Source organism: Bufo bufo, chromosome 4, assembly GCF_905171765.1.
Source record: "Bufo bufo chromosome 4, aBufBuf1.1, whole genome shotgun sequence".
NCBI lineage: Eukaryota > Metazoa > Chordata > Amphibia > Anura > Bufonidae > Bufo > Bufo bufo.
The window spans coordinates 59,476,617-59,503,318 of record NC_053392.1 but is presented as its reverse complement, the minus strand read 5'-3'; the positions used below and the strand labels follow the sequence as shown (position 1 = coordinate 59,503,318).

The window sequence follows — 26,702 nt, the reverse complement described above, 5'->3', positions numbered from 1 at the left end:
CTATGACTTCTGCCAGTTCAGGATCCATCCAAAGCGTTCCAGGGTGTCCAGGACTATGCGCAGGTTTTCCGCCATCGCCCGGAATGACAGACCCTTCACCAGGATATCGTCTAAGTAAGGGATCACCATAATCCCCATGGCATGGAGCAGGGCCATGACCATCGCCAGAACCTTCGAAAAGACTCTGTGAGCTGTGGCCAGGACGAATGGGAGGGCCACAAACCGGAAGTGAAAGGGACCCACTGCGAACCGGAGAAACCTATGATGACTGACGCAGATGGGAACATGAAGATAAGCGTCCTTGATGTCTATCGAAGACAGGTGCTCCCACGGGGTTCCATGGACGCAATGACCGATCTCAGGGACTCCATCTGGAAGCGGCGGATCTGCAGGAAGCTGTTAAGTGCCTTGAGGTGCAGAACGGGACGGACCGTCCCCTCCTTTTTGGGGATCACAAAGAGATTGGAGTAAAACCCCTAAAAACTGTCTTGCATAGGAACCGGGACAATCACTCCCTGCCGCAGAAGCGTGTGAATAGCCTGAAAAAAGGAATTTGTGGCAGAGGGAGAGGTCGGTGGAGACGACTGAAAAAAATCGGGACGGAGGGGAGGACCTGAATATCAGCTGGTAGCCCTCTGCGATAACCTCTCTGACCCAAGCTTTCGAGACACGAGCCAACCAAACATGCCGAAACAGATGAAGCCAGCCGCCCACCCGATCGGAGGGTGTCGGAAGCTGCACGTCATGCAGAGGAGGTCTTGGGGTTATAGGACTTTGAGCCCTGTTGACGGGGACACCAGGAAAGGCGAGGTTTGAAAGAAAGGCTTGCGCTTCTGATCCGAGGCAGACTTGTCAGCTGGCCTCTTGGAGCTGAAAAAACTTGTTGAAAGCAACCCTGTTCTGTGCTCTTTCCACCTTTAGCATCAGAAATGATCTCATCCAGGCTCTTACCAAAAAGTCTGCTGCCGATAAAGGGGAGGGCCGTCAGGGTCTGCTTTGGAGCATTATCTGCCGACCAGCCGGAGAGCCATAGGGTATAGCGAATAGCCACCAACAGGGCTGACGAGCGGGCCATAAGCCTGGCCGCATCCAGAGAGGCTTCACAAATATACGCACTGGCATGTGCAATATCGGCCGGTTTCCCAGAGGGGACCCCCCAGGAGAGACCCTGATGTAAATTATTTGCCCACTCACCCATAGCTTTGCTCACCCATGTAGAGACAAACACCGGTTGCAGTGCTGTGCCCACTGCTTCAAAAGAAGATTTAGCAAAAGCTTCCAATTTCTTATCCCTGATATCAGAAAAAGAAGCCCCATCCGCCATTGGCAAGGTAGTATGCTTAGCCAAGTGGGAAACTGGCGGGTCCACTATAAGTGAGGACGACCATTTCTTTGTCAAATCCTCCGGAAATGGATAAAGGACGTTTAAGAGCTTTCGCAAGGCAAAACGTCTATTAGGAAAATTCCACCCCTTGGAAAGAGAGGAATCAAAATTCTGGTGGTTTGGGAAACATTTGTGCGAGCGACGGGACCTCCTAAAAGAAAAACCTGAGCTGGCCGACGAGGGTGCGGGATCCTCAACCTACAACGTCTCTATAACCGCTGTAATAAGATTGTCCACCATGGAGGACAGTTTGGACGACTGACCCTCAGGGGAGACAAAATCCTAATCTGAAAACGTCTCCTCGGAACATGCCTCTTCCACGGAGGACAGAGACTCTCTGGTAAGAGGCGGAGAGGCAGAGGAAACGGGAGACGCAGACACCCTTTTGGGGGAGGACGGTCTGGCCCGTTTAGCAAGATGGCCGCAATGGGAATTAGCCCCAGGATCCCCAGAGTCAGACTGGTCAGAGGACTGCCTAGCCAACAAACGCCCCAATATTTGCACAATAGCTTTGTTTGTATTGGAGACGTCCTGTACCATCCTTTACAGGGAACGCACCCACTCTGGCTCTACCATAGGCTGGGCAGTAGGGGCGATTGGGTCAGGAGCAGAGCACGCAGAGCAGAGCAGAGGGGATCTGACTGACCAAATGGAAATTTTATGCGACACGACGCAAAAGCAAAATGGCGCACCAAAGTGACCGCCTGCTTTGGGGCCTGGGCTCAGACATAATGAGAACCCTGTACTGACAGGAAGAAGGACGAGGGGGGTAGGTTAAACCCTGTAGGAATGGGAGACAGCGCTTACCCGCCTGTGTCCCTCCACGCAGCTTGTCCAGAGGAGTCTAACCAGCGTCCCCCCGTCGGTGCATTTAAACGCAGGATGTGGGTGGAGTCTGAAAACAGCGCCCAGATTCACCACAGCTGAAGGCGTGGGAGTGGGGAGAACTCATGGCCCGCCCCCAAAACGGAGTCGGCCCCCGGCGCGGGTCCGATTCTCCTGCTGGCCTCCGCCCCCGCCCGCTTTGCAGGAAAACGAGGCAGCACTAAAGCCCCGGCCGAACAGAGGCACGGCAGGGAGATAAGAACCCGCGGGGAGCCGATGCGGGAGTAGGCCGCAGAGAAGTCGGGGCCTCAATTAGTAGCAGCCCCGGCAACGCCCCGGACCAGAGAGAACGACGGAACAAGGAAGGGTCTCTGGAATATGCCCTTGTACACCGTAGCTGCAGCCTACCCCCGACAGGAGAAAACACCTGGACGTAACCAGGACAGGGGGGGGGGGGGGGGGGGGGGGGGGGGGGGGGGCAGGTAACCTGAGAAGGGGAGAATGACGCAAGAAAGGGAGCACTTTGGGGCCAGGAATACTCACCCGTCTGGCGTCTTCTGCCCCCTGGCTTCAGCCACACCTTCGGTGTGCGGCCCCTTGGGGAGGGACGCTACACCAGAAACAGAGGGGACGGCTGGAGGGATACAGAGGCTTTAGGGACCTCTGGTCCTCCTTTGCTTCTGGAGATCGGGGAAGGAGCAGCGGGCTTGGGGACCCCTGGTCTCCTGGGTGGGAGTGCAGGCAGCTAGGACTGCCTGAAACTCCCGCTAAAAGAAAAGAAAGACACTAAGCTAAAACTGATTTAGCTGAGGCCTCTTTCACACTTGCGTTGTTGGGATCCGGCATGCACTTCCGTTGCCGGAGGTGCCCGCCGGATCCTGAAAAACGCAAGTGTACTGAAAGCATTTGAAGACGGAACCGTCTTCCAAATGCTTTCAGTGTTACTATGGCACCCAGGACGCTATTAAAGTCCTGGTTGCCATAGTAGGAGCGGGGAGCGGGGGAGCGGTATACTTACAGTCCGTGCGGCTCCATGCGCTTGGGGCGCCCTGACGTCACTCTGGAGCGCCCGGGGAGCCGCACGGACGGTAAGTACACTGCTCCCCCGCTCCCCACTACACTTACCATGGCTGCCAGGACTTTAGCGTCCCGGCAGCCATGGTAACCATTCAGAAAAAGCTAAATGTCGGCTCCGGCAATGCGCCGAAACGACGTTTAGCTTAAGGCCGGATCCGGATCAATGCCTTCCAATGGGCATTAATTCCGGATCCGGCCTTGCGGCAAGTGTTCCGGTATTTTGGCCGGAGCAAAAAACGCAGCATGCTGCGGTATTTTCTCCGGCCAAAAAACGTTCCGTTCCGGAACTGAAGACATCCTGATGCATCCTGAACGGATTTCTCTCCATTCAGAATGCATTAGGATAATCCTGATCAGGATTCTTCCGGCATAGAGCCCCGACGACGGAACTCAATGCCGGAAGACAATAACGCAAGTGTGAAAGAGCCCTTAGTCATTGTAAGAAGGGTATAGCTGAAGGGAGGGGCTCACACTTTGTGTGCTTAGTGTCCGCCTCCTAGTGGCAACAGCTATACCCATGGTCAAGGCTGTTTCCCCCCCAATGACATGGATGAGAAAAAAAACAACTTTAAAGTGGTTCAGCAGCGGATGAATATTGATCACCTATCATCAGGATACATCATCAATATCAAAATGGCACGGGTCCGACTCCCGGCACCCCTGCTGATCAGCTGTCTGAAGTGTATCAGGGAGCAGTTGCAATTACACTGCGCCACCTCTACAAGCAAGTAATTATGAAGAGGTGTTGGACCCCCGCTAATCTGATACTGATGACGTGTCCAGAGCATAGGCCTTCAATATTTACCCACTGCAAAACCCCTTTAATAACCCTATTTTTTTTTTTATAATTTACTCATGAATAAGACCCAAAACTGCATGTGCATTATGGGGTTAATACAAATTAAATGTGTTAAGCATAGCAAGAAAGCCAATATCTCTTATGCCCGTGTGACAATGTATCTGTATGCTAATATGTATCTGTATGCTCTCCCATGTACAGTTGCAAGAAAAAGTATGTGAACCCTTTGGAATGATATGGATTTCTGCACAAATTGGTCATAAAATGTGATCTGATCTTCATCTAAGTCACAACAATAGACAACCACAGTCTGCTTAAACTAATAACACACAAAGAATTAAATGTTACCATGTTTTTATTGAACACACCATGTAAACGTTCACAGTGCAGGTGGAAAAAGTATGTGAACCCCTAGACTAATGACATCTCCAAGAGCTAATTGGAGTGAGGTGTCAGCCAACTGGAGTCCAATCAATGAGATGAGATTTGAGGTGTTGCTTACAGCTGCCCTGCCCTATAAAAAACACACACCAGTTCTGGGTTTGCTTTTCACAAGAAGCATTGCCTGATGTGAATGGTGCCTCGCACAAAAGAGCTCTAAGAAGACCTACGATTAAGCATTGTTGACTTGCATAAAGCTGGAAAGGGTTATAAAAGTATCTCCAAAAGCCTTGCTGTTCATCAGTCCACGGTAAGACCAATTGTCTATAAACGGAGAAAATTTAGCACTGCTGCTACTCTCCCTAGGAGTGGCCGTCCTGTAAAGATGACTGCAAGAGCACAGTGCAGAATGCTCAATGAGGTGAAGAAGAATCCTAGAGTGTCAGCTAAAGACTTACAAAAGTCTCTAGGATATGCTAACATCCCTGTTAGCGAATCTACGATACGTAAAACACTAAACAAGAATGGATTTCATGGGAGGATACCACAGAGGAAGCCACTGCTGTCCAAAAAAACATTGCTGCACGTTTACAGTTTGCACAAGAGCACCTGGATGTTCCACAGCAGTATTGGCAAAATATTCTGTGGACAGATGAAACCAAAGTTGAGTTGTTTGGAAGAAACACACAACACTATGTGTGGAGAAAAAGAGGCACAGCACACCAACATCAAAACCTCATCCCAACTGTGAAGTATGGTGGTGGGGGCATCATGGTTTGGGGCTGATCTGCTGCGTCAGGGCCTGGACTGATTGCTATCATCGAAGGAAAAATGAATTCCAAGTTTATCAAGACATTTTGCAGGAGAACTTAAGGCCATCTGTCCACCAGCTGAAGCTCAACAGAAGATGGGTGTTGCAACAGGACAACGACCCAAAGCATAGAAGTAAATCAACAACAGAATGGCTTAAACAGAAGAAAATTCGCCTTCTGGAGTGGCCCAGTCAGAGTCCTGACCTCAACCCGATTGAGATGCTGTGGCATGACCTCAAGAAAGCGATTCACACCAGACATCCCAAGAATATTGCTGAACTGAAACAGTTCTGTAAAGAAGAATGGTCAAGAATTACTCCTGACCGTTGTGCACGTCTGATCTGCAACTACAGGAAACGTTTGGTTGAAGTTATTGCTGCCAAAGGAGGTTCAACCAGTTATTAAATCCAAGGGTTCACATACTTTTTCCACCTGCACTGTGAATGTTTACATGGTGTGTTCAATAAAAACATGGTAACATTTAATTCTTTGTGTGTTATTAGTTTAAGCAGACTGTGATTGTCTATTGTTGTGACTTAGATGAAGATCAGATCACATTTTATGACCAATTTGTGCAGAAATCCATATCATTCCAAAGGGTTCACATACTTTTTCTTGCAACTGTAAATGTGGGCTTCCTCGGATGAATACATGGCACTAACAGAGTTAACACTGTGGAAATGTGTGAAGATGTAGTTTCTGATCATTTGGACTCCATTTTGTATCTGTTCATATTAAACTCCATTTAGGCCTGTGAATGAACTGAAGATTTGTTTAGAATTGTTTGTTGAAGGGAGTTATATGTCCCTTCAGGGAAGAGGCCAGAAGCTCATCTACGCGGGGACGCCTTGCGTAGAAATCGGTGTTTACCCCATTGAGACGGACTACTTTCGCTGAAAAGGGCTTCCCAGCTGATGTGTCGCTGTCAGATGATGATAACTTTCGGCGGTGTAGTCAGGATTGCAGTTGAAGAGTTGATGTAATTGTGATGTAATGATGTTCTATCCTTTGTATATAGATAAAAGCAAAAGAAGAACATTAAATTGCTACATGTATATACCATATTTTTCGCCCCATAAGAGACATTTTCCCCCAAAAGTGGGATAAAAATACCCCAGCGTCTTATGGGGCGAATACTAATGAGTGCTTCCATTATGGACCAGGAAGCGGTGAAGGCCCTGTACTCACTGCTTCCTCGTCCTCTGCTGTCGGCTGTGCAGGGCTGTGCACAGCGTGAGGGCGCTCTGTGATCTCACGCTGTGCGTGCCGGTTCACAGCACAGCCGGCGGCAGGATGAAAAGGATCACGCTTAAGGAGAGGAGCGGCAGCGTCCGGAGCAGGAGAAATGTTTTTTTATTTTATTAAGCATGAGGCAATGGGGGCTGATCTGAGGCAATGGGGTTGCTTGGGGCTGATGAGAGGCATGGGGCTCTTATCTGAGGTCTGATTGGGATCATTCACATTGGAGTCTGAGCTGAGGTCTGATCTCAAGTCTTATTAACATTGGGGGTCTGATTGGGGCTGTCAGCTGAGGTCTGATTGCTGGCCTGATCTGAGATCTAATAAAAAAAAAAAAAAAATTTATATTGTCCTCCTCTAAAACCTAGGTGCGTCTTATGGGCCAGTGAGTCTTATAGGGCGAAAAATACGGTAATTTTCTTTTTATATTTAAAAAAAATTAGATCATTAACCTTCATATTAAGTGTAGCTGTAGTTTTAGTTAAGAGTCTCTCTTTAAAGAGTATCTGAGTCTGCAGTCTTGCTCAGTAAAATAGATGAGTACAAGTGTAAATCTAAATCACTGCTTTAAGCAAGATTTCCATCCAGAAAACCCATGAAGAAAAGACCCTGGCCCTCACTACCCATTCACTTCTGTTTTGAGTAGGACGCTTTCTCCTGATATCCAGATGTAGATTTATCACCTCCAGGGCTCCAGAAGAGGCTGTTCACTGTGCATGGTGAGATCTAGATTGTGTGTTTGGCCATGGTTACTCAATACATGAGACATGAACTGGGGTTTAGAACAGGATATGGAATATCATAGGACATATGGTTTTCAGCACATGACAGTCCGTTCTGTGATGCTGATTGGAGACATTTCTACTTTACAAGGGCATGGACCTGTTACAAAGCTGGATCATATGAGAGTGCAGCAAGTGTGCATGTGGATTTACAGCTACTGATCTACTTACTACATGCTGTAGACAAACATATCTAACATTATCAATGCAGCAGTTACTTTATATATCCCTTCACACCAGGTGGTCAGATATGTGCCCTGCCACTCCATTCAGTGTCTATGGGGTTAATGGAGATACGCTAGCAATGTACCCTGTTATGCATCTACCTTAGGCCTCTTGCACACGTGTCAGCTCCGTTTTTTTGCGGACCGTATATGGAACAATTGATTTCAATGGGTCCGCGAAAAAAAAAAAAAAAAAAAAGGGAAGGTACTCCGTGTGCATTCCGTTTCTGTATTTCCGTTCTGCAAAAAAACAGAACATGTCCTATTGTCCGCATTACGGACAAGGATAAGACTGTTCTATTAGGGGCCAGCAGTTCCGTAAAATACGGAATGCACACGGATGTCATCCGTATTTTTTGCGGACCGCAAAATACATACGGTCGTGTCCGAGAGGCCTTAGGCTACTCTCACATCTGCGTTTTTGCTGGATCCGACATGGATCAGCAAAAACGCTTCAGTCATGATAATACAACCGGCTGCAACCGTTATGAACGGATCCGGTTGTATTATCTCTAAAATAGCCATTACGGATCCGGCACTAAAACCATTGTAAGTCAATGGGTGCCGGATCAGTTTTCTTTTGTGTCCAAGAAAACGGATCCTGCACTATTGACATACATTGTGTTTCATGCCGCATCCCATACCGGACAGAAAAAAACCTTCATCTAGGATATAGCTCAGATTTGGTAGGGTGGGTTCATATAGTGCAGCTGGAAAATGACTGAATATAAAAGGGGATTCAAGGGGCGAGAAACCACAAGACCAGCAATTGTTCCAGGGCAAGACAATGCGGAGACAGGGTAAAAGAGTGAGCAGTGAGACAGTAAAAGAGCAGAGAAAAGGTAGCTATGTATGCGTCAGAGAACTGGTAAAAGAGTGAGCGAGAGAAAACGGAGGAAAGGTAGGTACCTGTCAGAAAATGTGTAAATGAGGAAGCAGAAGAAAGGTAGGTGAGAGTGGAGAGAGTAAAGGCCAAATTGGCTGGATTCCGCAGCAAAAACTGCATGTATTACATGAAGATTGGCTTTTAACCCTTCTGTGTATAGGGGCAGCACAGAGTATTTCTGCAATATAATGACCATGTTGTAGACTTAAAAATCCAACACATGCTCATTTTCTGTATGGACTTTATTCACATGTGGATAGTGTTTTCAAAACCCCATCCGCATGAAATGAGCTGTATTTTGGCACAGAATCTGCACCCCAAATCTGCAACAACTGAAGATGACGCAAGAGAGAGGATAATAGCAAATAGAGGGTAAAGAGAGCAGGGAGGGAAGAGAGACAGGGTAAAAGGAAAGAGACGGTAAAAGAAAGCAAAGAAAAAGGTAAGAGAGAGGGTAAAAGAATGAGTAAAGAGAGGAAGACCAGACTGAGCACACAGGGAAGGTAAAAGAGCAAGACATGCAAGAAAGAGAAAGCAATAGAGTTACCACATATAGGTATCAAATTAGGAATGATGAAACTGTCCAGTGTGAACAGTGCCTAAAGCAGGGTGAGAATGGATTGTTCTGCTATATCTACTCAGGATGCAAGCCATGCAAACGTGTTCGGTTTTGGTGGCAAGACCAGATGATACCTACAGTGCGTCCGGAAAGTCTTCAGACCCTTTCACATTTTGTTATGTTGCAGCCTTTTATTAAAATAAAAATAAAAATCCCCATCATTCTGCAAAAGTGATTTGTAAAGACGCAGCCCTGTCTATATGAAGTGTCACAGCTGACAATGCATGTCAGAGCAAAAACCAAGCCATGAGGATGAAAGGACTGCCTGAAGAGCTCAGAGTCAGGATTGTGTGGAGGTACAGATCTGAAGAAGGATACAGTCCCCGGGGGAATAGTGACTTCCATGATCCTTGAGTAAAAGAAGTTTGGAACAGCTAGGCCTCTTCCTAGAGCTGGCCACCCCACCAAAGTAATCAGGGGAGAAGGGCTTTAACCACCTCAGCCCCTATAGCTTAAACACCCTGAAAGACCAGGCCACTTTTTACACTTCTGACCTACACTACTTTCACCGTTTATTGCTCGGTCATGCAACTTACCACCCAAATGAATTTTACCCCCTTTTCTTCTCACTAATAGAGCTTTCATTTGGTGGTATTTCATTGCTGCTGACATTTTTACTTTTTTTGTTATTAATCGAAATTTAACGATTTTTTTTGCAAAAAAATGACATTTTTCACTTTCAGTTGTAAAATTTTGCAAAAAAAAAACGACATCCATATATAAATTTTTCTCTAAATTTATTGTTCTACATAAAAAAAAAATGTTTGGGTAAAAAAAAAATGGTTTGGGTAAAAGTTATAGCGTTTACAAACTATGGTACAAAAATGTGAATTTCCGCTTTTTGAAGCAGCTCTGACTTTCTGAGCACCTGTCATGTTTCCTGAGGTTCTACAATGCCCAGACAGTACAAACACCCCACAAATGACCCCATTTCGGAAAGTACACACCCTAAGGTATTCGCTGATGGGCATAGTGAGTTCATAGAACTTTTTATTTTTTGTCACAAGTCAGCGGAAAATGATGATTTTTTTTTTTTTTCTTACAAAGTCTCATATTCCACTAACTTGTGACAAAAAAAAAAAAAACTTCCATGAACTCACTATGCCCATCAGCGAATACCTTGCGGTGTCTTCTTTCCAAAATGGGGTCACTTGTGGGGTAGTTATACTGCCCTGGCATTCTAGGGGCCCAAATGTGTGGTAAGTAGTTTGAAATCAAAATCTGTAAAAAATGGCCGGTGAAATCCGAAAGGTGCTCTTTGGAATGTGGGCCCCTTTGCCCACCTAGGCTGCAAAAAAGTGTCACACATGTGGTATCTCCGTACTCAGGAGAAGTTGGGCAATGTGTTTTGGGGTGTCATTCTACATATACCCATGCTGGGTGAGAAAAATATCTTGGTCAAATGCCAACTTTGTATAAAAAAAATGGGAAAAGTTGTGTTTTGCAGAGATATTTCTCTCACCCAGCATGGGTATATGTAAAATGACACCCCAAAACACATTGCCCAACTTCTCCTGAGTACAGCGATACCACATGTGTGACACTTTTTTGCAGCCTAGGTGGGCAAAGGGGCCCACATTCCAAAGAGCACCTTTCGGATTTCACCGGCCATTTTTTACAGATTTTGATTTCAAACCACTTCTCGTGCATTCGGCCCCTAAAATGCCAGGGCAGTATAACTACCCCACAAGTGACCCCATTTTGGAAAGAAGACACCCCAAGGTATTTCGTGATGGGCATAGTGAGTTCATGGAAGTTTTTATTTTTTGTCACAAGTTAGTGAAATATGAGACTTTGTAAGAAAAAAAAAGAAAAAAATCATTATTTTCCGCTAACTTGTGACAAAAAATATAAAATTCTAGGAACTCGCCATGCCCCTCACGGAATACCTTGGGGTGTCTTCTTTCCAAAATGGGGTCACTTGTGGGGTAGTTATACTGCCCTGGCATTTTCCAGGGGCCCTAATGTGTGGTAAGTAGGTAAATGACCTGTGAAATCCGAAAGGTGCTCTTTGGAATGTGGGCCCCTTTGCCCACCTAGGCTGCAAAAAAGTGTCACACATGTGGTATCGCTGTACTCAGGAGAAGTTGGGCAATGTGTTTTAGGGTGTCTTTTTACATATACTCATGCTGGGTGAGAGAAATATCTCGGCAAAAGACAACTTTTCCCATTTTTTATACAAAGTTGGCATTTGACCAAGATATTTATCTCACCCAGCATGGGTATATGTAAAATGACACCCCAAAACACATTGCCCAACTTCTCCTGAGTACGGCGATACCAGATGTGTGACACTTTTTTTGCAGCCTAGATGCGCAAAGGGGCCCACGTTCATTTTATGAGGGCATTTTTAGACATTTGGATCCCAGACTTCTTCTCACGCTTTAGGGCCCCTAGAATGCCAGGGCAGTATAAATACCCCACATGTGACCCCATTTTGGAAAGAAGACACCCCAAGGTATTCAATGAGGGGCATGGCGAGTTCATAGAAATTTTTTTTTTTTTGGCACAAGTTAGCGGAAATTGTTTTTTTTTTTTTTCTCACAAAGTCTCCCTTTCCGTTAACTTGGGACAAAAATTTCAATCTTTCATGGACTCAATATGCCCCTCACGGAATACCTGGGGGTGTCTTCTTTCCGAAATGGGGTCACATGTGGGGTATTTATACTGCCCTGGAATTCTAGGGGCCCTAAAGCGTGAGAAGAAGTCTGGAATATAAATGTCTAAAAAATTTTACGCATTTGGATTCCGTGAGGGGTATGGTGAGTTCATGTGAGATTTTATTTTTTGACACAAGTTAGTGGAATATGAGACTTTGTAAGAAAAAAATATATAATTTCCGCTAACTTGGGCCAAAAAAATGTCTGAATGGAGCCTTACAGGGGGGTGATCAATGACAGGGGGGTGATCAATGACAGGGGGTGATCAGGGAGTCTATATGGGGTAATCACCCCCCTGTCATTGATCACCCCCCTATAAGGCTCCATTCAGATGTCTGTATGTGTTTTGCGGATCCGATCCATGTATCAGTGGATCCGTAAAAATCATACGGACATCTGAATGCAGCCTTACAGGGGGGTGATCAATGACAGGGGGGTGATCAATGACAGGGGGGTGATCAGGGAGTCTATATGGGGTGATCACCCCCCTGTAAGGTTCCATTCAGACGTGTAGTGGTGTTTGGTGCTACTTTACTGAGCTACCTGTGTCCTCTGGTGGTCGATCCAAACAAAAGGGGACCACCAGAGGACCAGGTAGCAGGTATATTAGACGCTGTTATCAAAACAGCGTCTAATATACCTGTTAGGGGTTAAAAAAAATCACATCTCCAGCCTGCCAGCGAACGATCGCCGCTGGCAGGCTGGAGATCCACTCGCTTACCTTCCGATCCTGTGAACGCGCGTTCACAGGAAATCTCGCGTCTCGCGAGATGACGCGTATATGCGTGACTCTGCGCATCGCTGCCACCTCCGGAACGCGATCCTGCGTTAGGCGGTCCGGAGGTGGTTAAAGGGCTTCTGTCACCCCACTAAACTCATTTTTTTTTTTTGGTGTACTTATAATCCCTATCCTGCCATATTGCCATACATTATGTTATTAATAATTCTCGTTCAGTAGATTTAGCAAAAAACTTACTTTTATGATATGCTAATTACCTTTCTACCAGCAAGTAGGGCGTCTACTTGCTGGTAGCAGCCATAGAAAACCGCCCCCTCCTTCTGTTGATTGACAGGGCCAGCCGCGATCTCCTCCTCGCGTGCCTGTGTTGATTCGGCGCAGGCGCTCTGAGATAAGGAGGCTCGCCTCCTCAGCACTCCCTCAGTGCGCCTGCGCAGATGACGTCGTCTCTTTCGGTGACGTCGTCTCTTTCGGTGACGTCATCGGTGCAGGCACACTGAGGGAGTGCTGAGGAGGCGAGCCTCCTTATCTCAAAGCGTCTGTGCTGAATCAACACAGGCGCGCGATTTTTGAAAATCCTGACAGGGCCACCGGAGGAGGAGATCGCAGCTGGCCCTGTCAATCAACAGAAGGAGGGGGCGGTTTTCTGCGGCTGCTACCAGCAAGTAGACGCCCTACTGGTAGAAAGGTAATTAGCATATCATAAAAGTAAGTTTTTTGCTAAATCTACTGAACCAAAATTATTAATAACAATGTATGGCAATATGGCAGGATAGGGATTATAAGTACACAAAAAAAAAAAAAAATGAGTTTAGTGGGGTGACAGAAGCCCTTTAGGCTGGTTTCACACGGGCGTTGCGGATTGGCTCCGGATGCGTTCAGGGTGCGTTCAGTGAAACTCGCACTATTTTGCAAGCAAGTTCAGTCAGTTTTGTCTGCGGTTGCGTTTAGTTGTTCAGTTTTTTCACGCGGGTGCAATGCGTTTTGATGCGTTTTTCACGCGCGTGATAAAAAACTGAATGTTTGCAAACAACATCTCTTAGCAACCATCAGTGAAAAACGCATCGCACCTGCACTTGCTTGCGGATGCAATGCGTTTTTCACGCACCCTATTCACTTTTATGGAGCCAGGGCTGCGTGAAAAACGCAGAATATAGAACATGCTGCGATTTTCACGCAACGCAGAACTGATGCGTGAAAAACAACGCTCATGTACACAGGCCCATTGAAATGAATGGGTCAGGATTCAGTGCGGGTGCTATGCGTTCACGTCACGCATTGCACCCGCGCGGAAAACTCGCTCGTGTGAAAGGGACCTTAAGTAAGAGGTGACCAAGAACTTAATGGTTTAGCAGCTGGGACAGGTAAACTTGTCAGGGTTGAGAGGAAGTTAAATGGAGAAGAGTAGAGAGATAGGCCTCATGCACACGAATGTTGTTTGGGTCCACATCCGAGCCGCATTTTTTTGCGGGTCCAATGCGAACCCATTAACATCAGTGGGGCTGCAAAAGATGCAGACCGCACTCCGTGTGTTGTCTGCATTTGTAGGTCTATTCCTCGCCCCACAAAAAAAAAAAAAAAAAAAATAGAACACGTCCTATTCTTGTCCATCTTCACGGACAAGTACAGGGTTGGTCTATTGAGGGCCAGAACTTCCATTCCATGCAGAACACACACGGCCGGTATCCGTGTTTTGCAGACCGCAAAACACGGTATGGCCGTGTGGATGAGACCTTATTCTTAAAGGGGTATTACCATCTTAGACAATAGGGGCATATCACTAATATATATACCCATTGTTTGATAGGTGCGGGTGCCACCGCTGGGACCCGCACCTATATCGAGAACGGAGCGGGGAGCGCTGTGGCTGGAGGACCCCAGATTTCCCTGGGTCCGCCCACCACCAAGCGCTAATCCCCGCCTCTCCCATAGAAGTGAATGGGAGTGTGCCGTGCATGCGCGGCCCATGCTCCCATTAATTTCTATGGGGCAGACGGCAATAGCCGAGCCAGCGCTCGGCTATTTTCGGCGGCCCCATAAAAATGAATGGAGGGCGGCTGCGCATGCACAGTGCGCTCTCCTTCACTTTCAGGGCTCCGTTCTCGATATAGGTGCTAGTCCCAGCTGTAGGACCCGCACCTATACGACAATGGGGGCATATCCTAGCGATATGCCCCCATTGTTTGAGATGAGAAAACCCCTTTAATGCGAACCTGATCCACATTGCTCTGGACCTGAGCGGAAGGTTCACCTTCTAACAAGACAAAAACGACAGCCAAGACAGCACAGGAGTGACCTATGGACAACTCTGTGAATGTCCTTGAGTGGTCCAGCCAGAGCACTGACTTGAACCCAATTGGGCATCTCTGAATACCTATGTCAGTGCAAGATTTTAGTTTTCCTTTTCAATAAACATACTGTTTTCATTTTCTCTTAATGATGGGGAAAAACTAGATTTTTTTAAATTATTTTAGAAAAAGGCTGCAACATAAACTGTGAAGAAAGTGACAGGGTCTAAAGACTTTCTGAATGCATGATATATCTAAACCGAGCTAAATAAAATGAAAGTGAAAGTGCGATTACACGCTCGACACCAAGCCGGTAACCGGCGCCTTATAATGTAGAACAGCGCCAGCCATTCTTATTTTCAGCAATACAAAAAAAAATTAATTTCATTTATTAAGATTTACATGAATTCAATGAATAAAAACAGCGTGTGTGCGTGGTACAACCAAAACAATAAATCTACATGGCTTTACATCCCAAGAAATGGAACTAATCATGAAAAACCTTGATGTGAGGACGGTGGGTCTGGGAACTGCTGATCGGCTGCAATCTGGAGGTGCCCCGACTCAATGGCAAAACCTATAAAAACAAGGACAAGGAGGTTATAAGGTGCAGAGATTTGGGCCTGGTGGATCGTTACTTGCCAGCCAGCAAACACAAAGATCAGGGATGAACAGTAAACTTTGCTGGCTATGGCTTTCACATGGAGTGCTACATATCTATCGTTAGGGGCTGTGATTTTAACCTGTTTCATCAATATCCCTGCTTTGAAAACTACATAGAAAAACCCCAACATAATTTGCACATGAGGATTTATGATAATGTACCGCTAGTTAAAGGCTGGACACAAATTAAAAGGGTTGTCCCATCTGGGACACTGATGGCATATCGCTAGGATATGCCATTGATGTTAGATACGTGTGGCACCCGCTCCCATCTCCAGCGCCTGCGCAGCCATCCTCAGTTCACAGCTATGGGAATTCTGAAAATGGCTGGCACAGCTATTTCTGGCAGTCCCATGACCATGAATGGAGAGGTGGCCGTGCTTGCGTGGAACCATCTGCTTCACCGCTATGGGACTTCCCAAAAAAGCCATAAGGATGAATAGAGATCAGTCACTCCGGGTGCCCCTTTCTCTAGAAAGGAGCGGGTGCCACAGGTGGGACCTGAAATTATCTATCTGACATTGATGGCATATCCTAGTGAAAGGGAAAATCCCTTTAAAACTCAATTGCAGATAACGTCATAATATTGGGTTTATGGATATATTCACACCCTGCAGATTTTTTGTCTGGGGATTGCATGCCGAAAACCGCATATATTTACAGTACCAGCAAAGTGAATGAGTTTTTAGCAATTCTCATCCACAAGCGGAGGAAGAAACGGACCTGTGGGGCAGATTCTGATACTGCAGCATGTCAATTTATGCAGAGGATTTCACCCTTTGCAATGCAAAGATTGATGATATCTGCATGAAATTAACAGCATTTCTGCAACAAAATCGGTTTGGTTTATTTTTTTTCTGTGGCAGAAAATCAGCAGCATTTCTACCCTGGGTGAACATATCCTTATGGTGGGTTCACTGTTTTTACTGGCATTTTTCTGTACTTTTGCCTTTTTAGTGGCCCCTTTTTGCAGTAAAAACACCAGCTTCAGATGTTAGCTTACAAGTCTATAGGAAGTATGAAATGCATTGCTACAGCAGTGAGTGTGGAACCACTATGTCAACCAACAGATTTGGCTTAGGGCTAATGTTAATGGTGTCATACTGGCAGTCTTCTGGTTTTCAACTTTAGGCCTCCTGCACAGGACCGTTTTTTTTTTTGCGGTCCGCAAAAACGGGTTCCGTTTTTCCGTGATCGTTTTCCCGGGGTCTTCCTTGATTTTTGGAGGATCCACGGACATTAAGGAAAAAGTCGTTTTGGTGTCCGCCTGGTCGTGCGGAGCCAAACTGATCCGTCCTGATTTACAATGCAAGTCAATGGGGACGGATCCGTTTGACGTTGACACAATATGGTGCAATTGCAAACGGATCCGTCCCCATTGACTTTCAATGTAAAGTCAGGAGTTAATATACCATAGGATCTGAGTTTTCTCCAATCCGATGGTATATTTTAACTTGAAGCGTCCCCATCACCATGGGAACGCCTCTATGTTAGAATATACCATCGGATTTGAGTTACATTGTGAAACTCATATCCGACAGTATATTCTAACACAGAGGCGTTCCCATGGTGATGGGGACGCTTCTAGTTAGAATATACTACGAACTGGGTACATGACTGTCCCCGCACACTGGCCACCAATGATATTACAATAGAGGGAGGGGGGCCCGCACTGGCCACCAATGATAATACAATAAAGGGAGGGAGGGGGGGGCCGGGGGAGGCCGCACACTGGCCACCAATGATATTACAATAGAGGGGGGGCAGGGGGGCCGCACACTGGCCACCAATGATATTACAATAGAGGGAGGGGGGGGGCCGGGGGAGGCCGCACACTGGCCACCAATGATATTACAATAGAGGGGGGGGGGGGGGGGGGGAGGCCGCACTGGCCACCAATCAAATTAAAACTGGGGAGGGAGGGGGGGTCTGCCCCCTGCTGCCTGGCAGCCCCTGATCTCTTATAGGGGGCTATGATATGCACAATTAACCCCTCAGGTGCAGCACCTGAGGGGTTAATTGTGCGGATCACAGCCCCCTGTAAGAGATCGGGTGCTGCCAGGCAGCAGGGGGCAGTCATGTACACAGTTCGTAGTATATTCTAACTAGAAGCGTCCCCATCACTATGGGAACGCCTCTGTGTTAGAATATACTGTCGGATATGAGTTTTCACGAAGTGAAAACTCATCTCTGAAAAAGCTTTTATGCAGACGGATCTTCGGATCCGTCTGTATGAAAGTAACCTACGGCCACGGATCACGGATGCCAATCTTGTGTGCATCCGTGTTCTTTCACGGACCCATTGACTTGAATGGGTCCGTGAACCGTTGTCCGTCAAAAAAATAGGACAGGTCATATTTTTTTGACGGACAGGAAACACGGATCACGGATGCGGCTGCAAAACGGTGCATTTTCCGATTTTTCCACGGACCCATTGAAAGTCAATGGGTCCGCGAAAAAAAAACGGAAAACGGCACAACGGCCACGGGTGCACACAACGGTCGTGTGCAGGAGGCCTTAACCTATGGAATTTGAGGCAGGGAAATCACCAGGTCGCCATCTCCTGGAGTAGTCTCTGTGTAACAGACAGCTGACACACGGGGGTCAAGCGACATCGGTGCAGAGCAATGTGGGACAGGCAAAACGGTAGCCCGGGACAGTCCAAGATCAGGACAAGCAGAGTACGAGCAATTAGATAAGACAGTTCAAGGTCAGGGTAGGCAGCAAAAGGTCAATACGGAGGTCAGAGAGCAAAGAGTCAGAATCCAGTAAAGGGACAGAAAGTGGCACCATGTACAGACAACAAAAACAGTACATTTATGCAGGACCTTAACCAGCTAGTAAACCTATTGTTCAGGCACCCTCCCACAGAGGAAGGTACCTTAAATACGTAAAGATGGACAGTTATAAGCTGGTGTGAATGAAAGGGATTGTCCGGGTTGAGAGCTGAACCTCAAAATATCCTCTTCACCCAGGCAGCTCCTCTGAGTTGAGCATCTGCTATGCACTAATGGGCTAGGGAAGAGCTAAAGCACACCCATTAATGCCGTCACCGAGGAGTCGCAGATTGAGGTGCAAAGATACGTAGGCGTATTTCTGTTTAATAAATGTCCCTCTATATGTTACCTTGTTCTCCCAGAACTGGTGCAGAAGGATCTGGAGACACGTCATCTGCCATGGTCACTTCATATAAACCTAGAATAAAAAGTGAAAACATTATAAAATTAATAATATTATTTTAAATAAGCTGACATATGGTAACCGTTCATTCTGGGAGTCCTGAGTTCCATGCTGTCAATCAGAGACAGGACCGCCCACTGGACTCAATCACTTACATGAATACGTTTTACTGAATCTTTCTATATGGGAGTCTGCTCAGCTCCTGCTGCTCTATAACATGCTGCCCGCAGATTGAACTGCATTTTCAGCCAGGACCAGACAACTATGTACAGTATATGCCAGGACATATTTTACAGATGCCTCTGCCAGATCCTTCATCCATATGGATTTGTTGCTAACAGAATGTATACAGCAGTATCCATTTTTTACATGATACCATTATATGGAATATTATAAGCAATCTTTTATTTTTTTTATTTTTTGGGGGGTGGGGGGGGGTTGACTGTCGCCAGTCGGAGATTAAAAGGACAAGTTTAGAGTGCACGCTGGAAGTTCTCCCAGCATTCACACTTCATGTACTCCACTTGTCATGTGCACTTAGCCTAATCTGCCTCCATGGCAGATGTTGGGCATGTGGGATTTCAGGTGCCTGACAGTGGCTTATTACCTTTCCTCCATTGGAAACACATTCACACATGGCCGAGCCCAGCGCGTATGTGCATCGAGGAGGTCAAATGTAAGAACTGTCACACAAGCGTTCTGCCAACAGCTATCTGAAATGTATGACCATTGCTGTCTCCCATATGGTGTACCCTTTTCTTACTAGTATTACATGGCTTCCATTGATAAATACAGATGGATCCCCCCTTCCCCCACCATACTCAGTTAAAGGGGTTCTCCAGGCTTTTAATATGGATGACCTATACTCAGGATTGTTCATCAATATCAGATCGGCAGGGGTCCGACACTGGGCACGCCCACCAATCAGCTGTATGAAGGTACGCAGTGTGCATGTGCCATCTCCCTTCCTGCTCGCGGCTGCTATATCTATGGCAAGCAGGAAGAGAACCAGCTCGCACGCACCTTCCCTTTATACAGCTGATCGGCGGGGAGGGGGCCAGGTGTCGGACCAGCGCTGATCTGATATTGATGACCTATCCTGAGGATTGGTCATCAATATTAAAAGCCAGGAGAACCCCTTTAACAATGCCCATTCACACAACCGTAGGTTTTCCGTATCTGTATTACTGACCGCAAAATACGGGTAACGGCCATGTGAATCCTTTATCATGGATGTGGGCCAATTGACTTGAATAAGTCCGCAATCCACGGTGTGGAAAGTAGGCATGAATCGGAAGCCCACGGAAGCACTCCAAAGTGTTTCTGTGGACTTTTAGGTCCGTGCCTCTGCACCGCAAAAGATAGAACACGTCCTTTCTTTTGCCATACATTGCGGATCGCGTACTCATTCAAGTCAATGGGTCCATGCCGCCATACGGGATTCATGCAGCTGGTGCCGATGCATTGAAGATCTCAATTTGCGGTCCACAGCACACGTGGTCGTGTGAATGAGCCCTTAAAGGTCTTCTCTAGAACACACAACGTTCTCTTACTTTCTATGATCCTTGTGTTAATGTGTGAGCTACACGTTACCCAGTTCATCCATGTCCTCTGGAGCGTGAGCGATCAGAACGGCATGATCCGAGTCTTCTCCAGCCAGGTCCACATGTTCTTTATGATGTAAGTCCACGGTGTCTGAAAGTAAAGTAAATGCAATTACTAAGTAAAAAACATACATAAAATACACCACAGATGATATAACCAGGAGGAAGCGCGGACTTTATGACATTCAAACTGCAAGGCCACTAAAGTGAACATTTTAATTTACATGTTACTGCAGATAAAGTCAGTGATCCTGGGGTGGTTATTATTCTAATTTTCCTGTACATATCAACATTGCAAATGGCTGAAAACAGAATACAAAAGCTTACAGGGACATTTATTGTGAGGATTTACATCCCCAAACCACCATTAGGTCAGTGATAGGTTCCCAACGGTGGTCGTGCTTGCATGCTATAGGAAAAGGCGCACGCCTCTCTGGTGGTCAGGACAGCGGGAGTTCACATAGGCTGGTGCTTTTTCCTACAGTGTGCAAGCGTGACCACCACTGCTGGATTGCAGGGCGGTCGGAACCATGGAAACGAGCAGTGTGTAATGTGATGGGACAAAATGATTCCAGCCAGCAAAGGAGGCAATATGGACAATCACAATACATTAGTTAGGCTACTTTCACACTAGCGTTAATATTTTCCGGTATTGAGATCAGTCACAGGGTCTCAATACCGGAAAAAAAAACGCTTCCGTTTTGTCCCCATTCATTGTCAATGGGGACAAAACGTAACTGAACAGAACGGAGTGCTCCAAAATGCATTCCGTTCCGTTCTCATACCGGAGAGCAGCATGCTGCGGTTTGCTTTCCGTCCTGGGATGCGGAGCAAGACGGATCCATCATGACCCACAATGCAAGTCAACGGGGACGGATCTGTTTTCTCTGACACAATAGAAAACGGATCCATCTCCCATTGACTTTCAATGGAGTTCATGACGGATCCGTCTTGGCTATGTTACAGATAATACAACTGGATCCGTTCATAACGGAGGCAGACGGTTGTATTATCAGTAACGGAAGCGTTTTTGCTGAACCCTGCCGGATCCAGGAAAAACGCTAGTGTGAAAGTAGCCTAAGTGGCTTGTATTAACTTTCTCCACCCCTCTTTAAGGGTGCATTCACACAACCGGATTTTTGGTCCATGTGCAATCCACAAAGAATGCGGACAGAAGTAATCAGTGTGCTATCCGCGTCCATGTGGCTGAGCCACAAATGGAGAGCAGGGCGGGATAAATTCCCGCCTGCAGGCTTTAGGCTTAGTTTTCCTTTAGAGGTCTCTCTGCTCTCCTGACACGCGTTTGGGAAAATACTGGCTTTCTGCATAAAACAGCAATTCTGGAGCATCTTCTCTTAGATCTGTGTTGTGCTGTTCCTTTGTTATTGCTCATTGAACTGCATGGATAAATTGGCAACCGGGTCTACCAGTTTAGGGTGTGTCCTCACATACTCTCACACTATCCAATAAGTGTTGACAGTATCAGACTGTGAAGGGACGTCTCTAACTGGTAAAACCCACTTGTCAATTTATTCCCACATTTGCATGAGGAGTAACAGAGGAACATCACAACACAGAATTGTAAGGAAAAAGGCTCTAGAATGGTTATTGTATGGGACATACAAAATAAAACATAAGGCTGGTTGAGACAAGAAGAGCTTATAATAACCAGTTAATCTCACCTTCAACCCCGTCTTCATACTGGGCGCTCTCTCCAAGGTTTGATCCCGGGTCTGCAATGTGTGCATCTATATAACTTTGAGACTGATCTTCTTCCAATAACTCCTTGGGACTGAAGTTGGTGGGTTCATGCAGCAGTTCTTGGTCCGTACTCTGTACTTTTTCCCCAAACCTCCTCATCTCTTCATTAACTTCCAGCTGATTATACTTAACGGTTACAGAAGCCACCGGTATATGGCATGAGTCACTTTCTTCTATTGTACAGACTGTTAACTCCAGCATGTCTTCAGTAACCTTCTCGTAAAAGTAATTTTTGGCTTCTGGGCTCCAGGTTCCTGCTTTCATGTCAAAATCTGCCAGGCAGCATGGAATCGCTTGGGGAGGAATTTGTATTAGAGAATCAGGAAGCGGCTTAATTTGGTCTCGGCCAACAGAGTCTTCATTACCGTAGTCTATGAACCTGACGGTCACCAGACCGGCCTCCAGACGAGTAACAATAGCCCTGTACCAGTTGTCATCCTCACTAAAGACGACGTTGCAAGGGCTGCCGATCTTGAGGGCATCAATAAAATCATCACTCTTGATGGACTGCTCTCCGGCCTCTTGGACTTGTGATGCCAGGGAGTCAATATCTGCTGTTGAGAGTTGACACCAGAAACAGTCAGGGCTGTCGGCTGCACTAGCAAAGACTTTTACGGTGGCGCCCGGTTGTGGCAAATTCCAAGTAAAGGTGTCAATAGAAGTTTCCTCCTTCGTAATATTCTTTTTTATGACCATTTCGCTTACTTCCTCGATGTTTTTCTCCGGCACAGGTTCTTCAGAGGCAGTCAGCAGATAATTAATGCACCCTAGCTCGTCTTTAAGAATTACGTCCCATTTAGGGCCATCTTGCGTCACAAACTCGCAATCAAGCTGGATGTCGCACACTCGCTTGGAAAACTCAGCCAGCAGCTCCCGCAGGTCGGGTGATGTCAACGCATTTCTAGGTTTAGCCAACGAGCAATGAATGCTCATTACAGGAACAGAGAGACACTTCTGTGGGAGCCTGTAGCTCTTACAGTCGGAGAGGGCAGAAGTGTTCCCATAATCGATGTACTCCACACATAGGCCTTGCCTGCTCTTCCTGGTCACTAGTCCCCGATAATACAGTCCATCATCAGGAAAAGGAACGCAAATAACGTTTCCGACACGGATGTCGTCAACACCGAGATCCTCGAAAGAACTCTTCTCGTTATTCAGAATGTCTGACATCTCATCCAGCTGACTGTCCTCGGCTACCTGAAGGTAAAAGTCAAAAACAGAGTTTGTTTGTGAAATGTATACAGGTTCCTTCATTCCAGGGAGAATTGTTCTCTTGGGAATATCACTTAATGTCGCCACGGGTGGTTTTGCCGGAGACTGGCGTTTGGCATCGACTGCCAATGTGCAGGATTGTCTTTCTGGCAAGGTCTTGTTTCCACCTTGTTTGGCATCTCTCCCTCCATGGCTTTCTTGGTATGAACCTCTTTGGACAGTTTCAATCTTTTTCTGGGAACTGAAATCTTGAAACGGTGAATTGTGGTCTCTCTTTTCCGCTTTATATGGAAAGGTTGGATTCTTTCTGGAACGTGGTTCTGGTTCTTGACCCATATCTGAATGATCACGAATATCAGAATCCCTGCTTTTAACATTCTTCCCTACAGAGAAACTGGTCATTCTTTCTTGGTGGCTTGTATTACTGGGCAACTTCCTTGAATCATCCTGCTTGAAGGTCTTTGACTGATCACCCGCCCCACGATCTAATTTGGCTTTTGGAACCGACAAACCCAACTTACTTTTGAGGGCTGCATTAATCTGCAGGTTACCGTCGTACAGCTCTACAGATAACTTTCCACCCGCATCTTTCTCAACAATCTGTGCCCGCAGTTTTTTATCCAGAACGACGTCTTCAAACCAGGCTACAATTTCATCCGGAAGCTTAGATGGGGTATCAGACAAGGAGAATTTTATAGCTTGCATTGGTGTAAATGAAAGGTCATTCTCGCTAGGCATAATTGGTAAAAGGTCTTCTTCTGGAAGAGTTTCGGTATTGCCGTAGTCGACAAAGAATATTTTCTTGATTCCATTCTCATAAACGATGAGGCCACGATACCACTGCTGGTCCACAAACTTTGCCAGACACAGAGTGTCAGAGATGGGGGTCGATTTTATCTTTTGTGCTTTTTTTACAGCCTTGGTGATTTTCAATGAAATCTGATCCAGGGTTCCAGAAGCCCTGGCCAGATGTCCATAAAAAGATGACGGTGAAACGACGTGCATTACATAGATCTCCTCATCGTTCCCCATTTTAATGTCATGCTTTGAATAGTAGTAGGAGTTAAGCTGTACAGATGGCGTCAGGGACTTGTGATGCAGGTGTGCCGCGTAGCTGCTCCGCACCAGGGTATCGCACACGCTTTCGAATGGGGTATACAAATCCACAATATTAAATACCTCCTTATTCAGACTTGCAGTCGCATAGACAATACAGTGGAATTCAGTCCATTTGGAGGCACCCTGGACAAACTGCTTGAAAACTTCGGAGGCCTTATTGTCCCAGATGAAAGGGCTGCCCTCTACGGGGGTAATGATATTGTAGAGGCTACACTTAAAAGCCTGGGACTTTAAGTGGAAGAATTCACTGCTCAAGGCACGGAGGTTCGTAACAGAGACAGTCTCTTGCTTTCCATAGTCCACGTATAAGACTTTCACAACAGATGTTTTTGACATGTTTACTGGACTCTCATTGATGAACGCTCGGCGCCAGATCCCATCACTCGGACTCCTCGCCAAACACGCCAATGTTTCGACGCTATACGGGCAATCTGTGGACATACAATGGCTCTGTATCGCTGCCATCAAGGAGTTAAGGTCCGCTTTATAGCTGGCATTTTGGCACCAAAACAGTCCAGGGTGCTCAACGTGTGACACCACTATCTCAATCGTTGTGCCGGGATCAAACAACTGATCTTCGAAGGGCGAGGTCTCCATATTCTCTTCATAGACGGCAGAAGCATCAGACTCCTGAACCTTAGACACATAATCTGGAGCAGCCGGATTCAATGCTGCCCTAGCCGATTCATCGTGTGCAATTTTTTCACCGCTGGTTGGACGGTTTACAGAATCGAGCTCCTCGAAGCTGGCCAGTCCTACTTTTGCCAGTATTTTTCCTACATTTTTTTCTTCGAACCTGGACTCGTCAATGAGCTCTATGGTATACTCATCGCCATCTTTTGCGACCACGTGAATGATGAACTTTTTATCGATGACTGCTACTTTAAAAGCCAAGATGGCTTCCTGACTCCAGGCCTCTTCTAGAGGGTACGTCTCGGCAAGGCAGCATTTATTGGCCAGCCCTTGAAGTTTTGTAAACTGTCCAGGCAGTTCCTTCACTTCGGTCCAGTCCACCGTCTCGGTTATTCCACTATCCAGGAAGTATACATTCACCTTTTTATTGACGACGGATATAATTTCGCAGCGGCAGTACATGTCTTGATACTTTGCACAGCAGAGCTGACCAGCGTTGGGGTAGGCTATGATCCCATCCAATTTTGAAGATTTGGTATACTTCGTGGTAATCCCTTCTACCATTTCCTTAAAGTCCTCGGCATACCTCTCAAGCCGGATCCAAAAGTTTGAGGGGTCGATGACATATTCCACCACTGCGTCTTTGAATTTTCCGATTTCAAGCTCCACCGGTGGGAACTTGGAGCTATAGGGACTTTCTTCTGTCACATTATCCTCTGTAAGTGGAGGCGGCTCTGTGGCGCCGCCAGGCATCTTACCCGGGCACACTTGAACTCTTTGTGATTGCAAGTTGAGAAAGTTATTGAGGTTCACGCCATCTTCGGCAAACAAGGTGACCACGTACAAACGCTCGTAAGAATTGTAGCACTCAATCTTCGCGCTGACGTGCCTTCCGAGCAGCAAAGAGCGGACTTCCGTTAACATCGCCGAGTCCCAGCCTAAGATTCCACGGGCAATGCCATACATGATGCAAGGGTAGGTCACCACCGGCATACGGAAGAATTCGGAGGCCAGGTTTCGCAATCCGCTTAATGATACAATCTCTCTCCTTCCCCAGTCCACATGGATGACCGTAGCCAGTTGGTTGTCTGGGAAGTACTCCTGCAGCAAGGAGCGGTACCACCGCCCGTCCGTGCCACGAGAAGCACACGGCTGACCCAGCACGAAAGATTGCTGGGGCCCTAGATCTCCGCAACCCTTCTGAACCTCGTAGTAATGGTACATGCTCTCCGACAGCCTCTGAACCTCATGAGACATGCTCCTCAGCTGGCAGCAGAGGCGATGCGAGTCCCAGACCTGGGTGACCAGCACCGGCTCCGTCACGCCGGTCTGAAGTTGTGGGTAGAAGTAGTCCATTTTCATGGCGCTATACGGCTGCCCTAGGTTAGCCATGTTGTTGGGAGGACAGGGTGGGGGGCCTTCAGGGCGCCGGAACTGCTGTCCCACGATGGCGGCCATATTGCTTGCAGCCGGGGTGCTTTCTAAATACCTGTAGGTAGGCACCAGGTTGGCAGCCATGTTGTTTGAAGCCAGGGTGCACTCTGGGTATCTGTAGGGCTGTATGCCGGCCATGGAGTCAGGTAGGGGCCAGTCAGGCCTGGAAATAAGTATTTGGTAGTAGCCTGCCAAGTCCTGGAGCTATCTGCAGTGTAGACCTAGGCCGCCCATGTGCAGCCCTGGGAGAGAATGGAGGAGCCGCCTGAGGGCCGCTTCTAGGAGAGGGCGCAAGGGTCAGAGATAGCGCCCGGGGACTTGTTCTCACCACACCACGGCAGCTCCGGGAAAGAACCGCAACCGCACTGCGCCACCACTAAA

General features: G+C 46.9%; 1 protein-coding gene across 1 annotated transcript; it reads right to left on the bottom strand.

Annotated features, from left to right (window-relative positions):
- Positions 1-26,243, bottom strand: TDRD6 (tudor domain containing 6). The gene is made up of 4 exons (XM_040429856.1): positions 21,845-26,243; positions 20,152-20,253; positions 18,505-18,573; positions 1-242 (listed from the first exon to the last, which is right to left on the bottom strand). Exons 1-4 carry the CDS (start codon positions 26,241-26,243, stop codon positions 1-3), a joined length of 4,812 nt encoding a protein of 1,603 aa, XP_040285790.1.
- Positions 26,244-26,702: the final 459 nt, after the last annotated feature.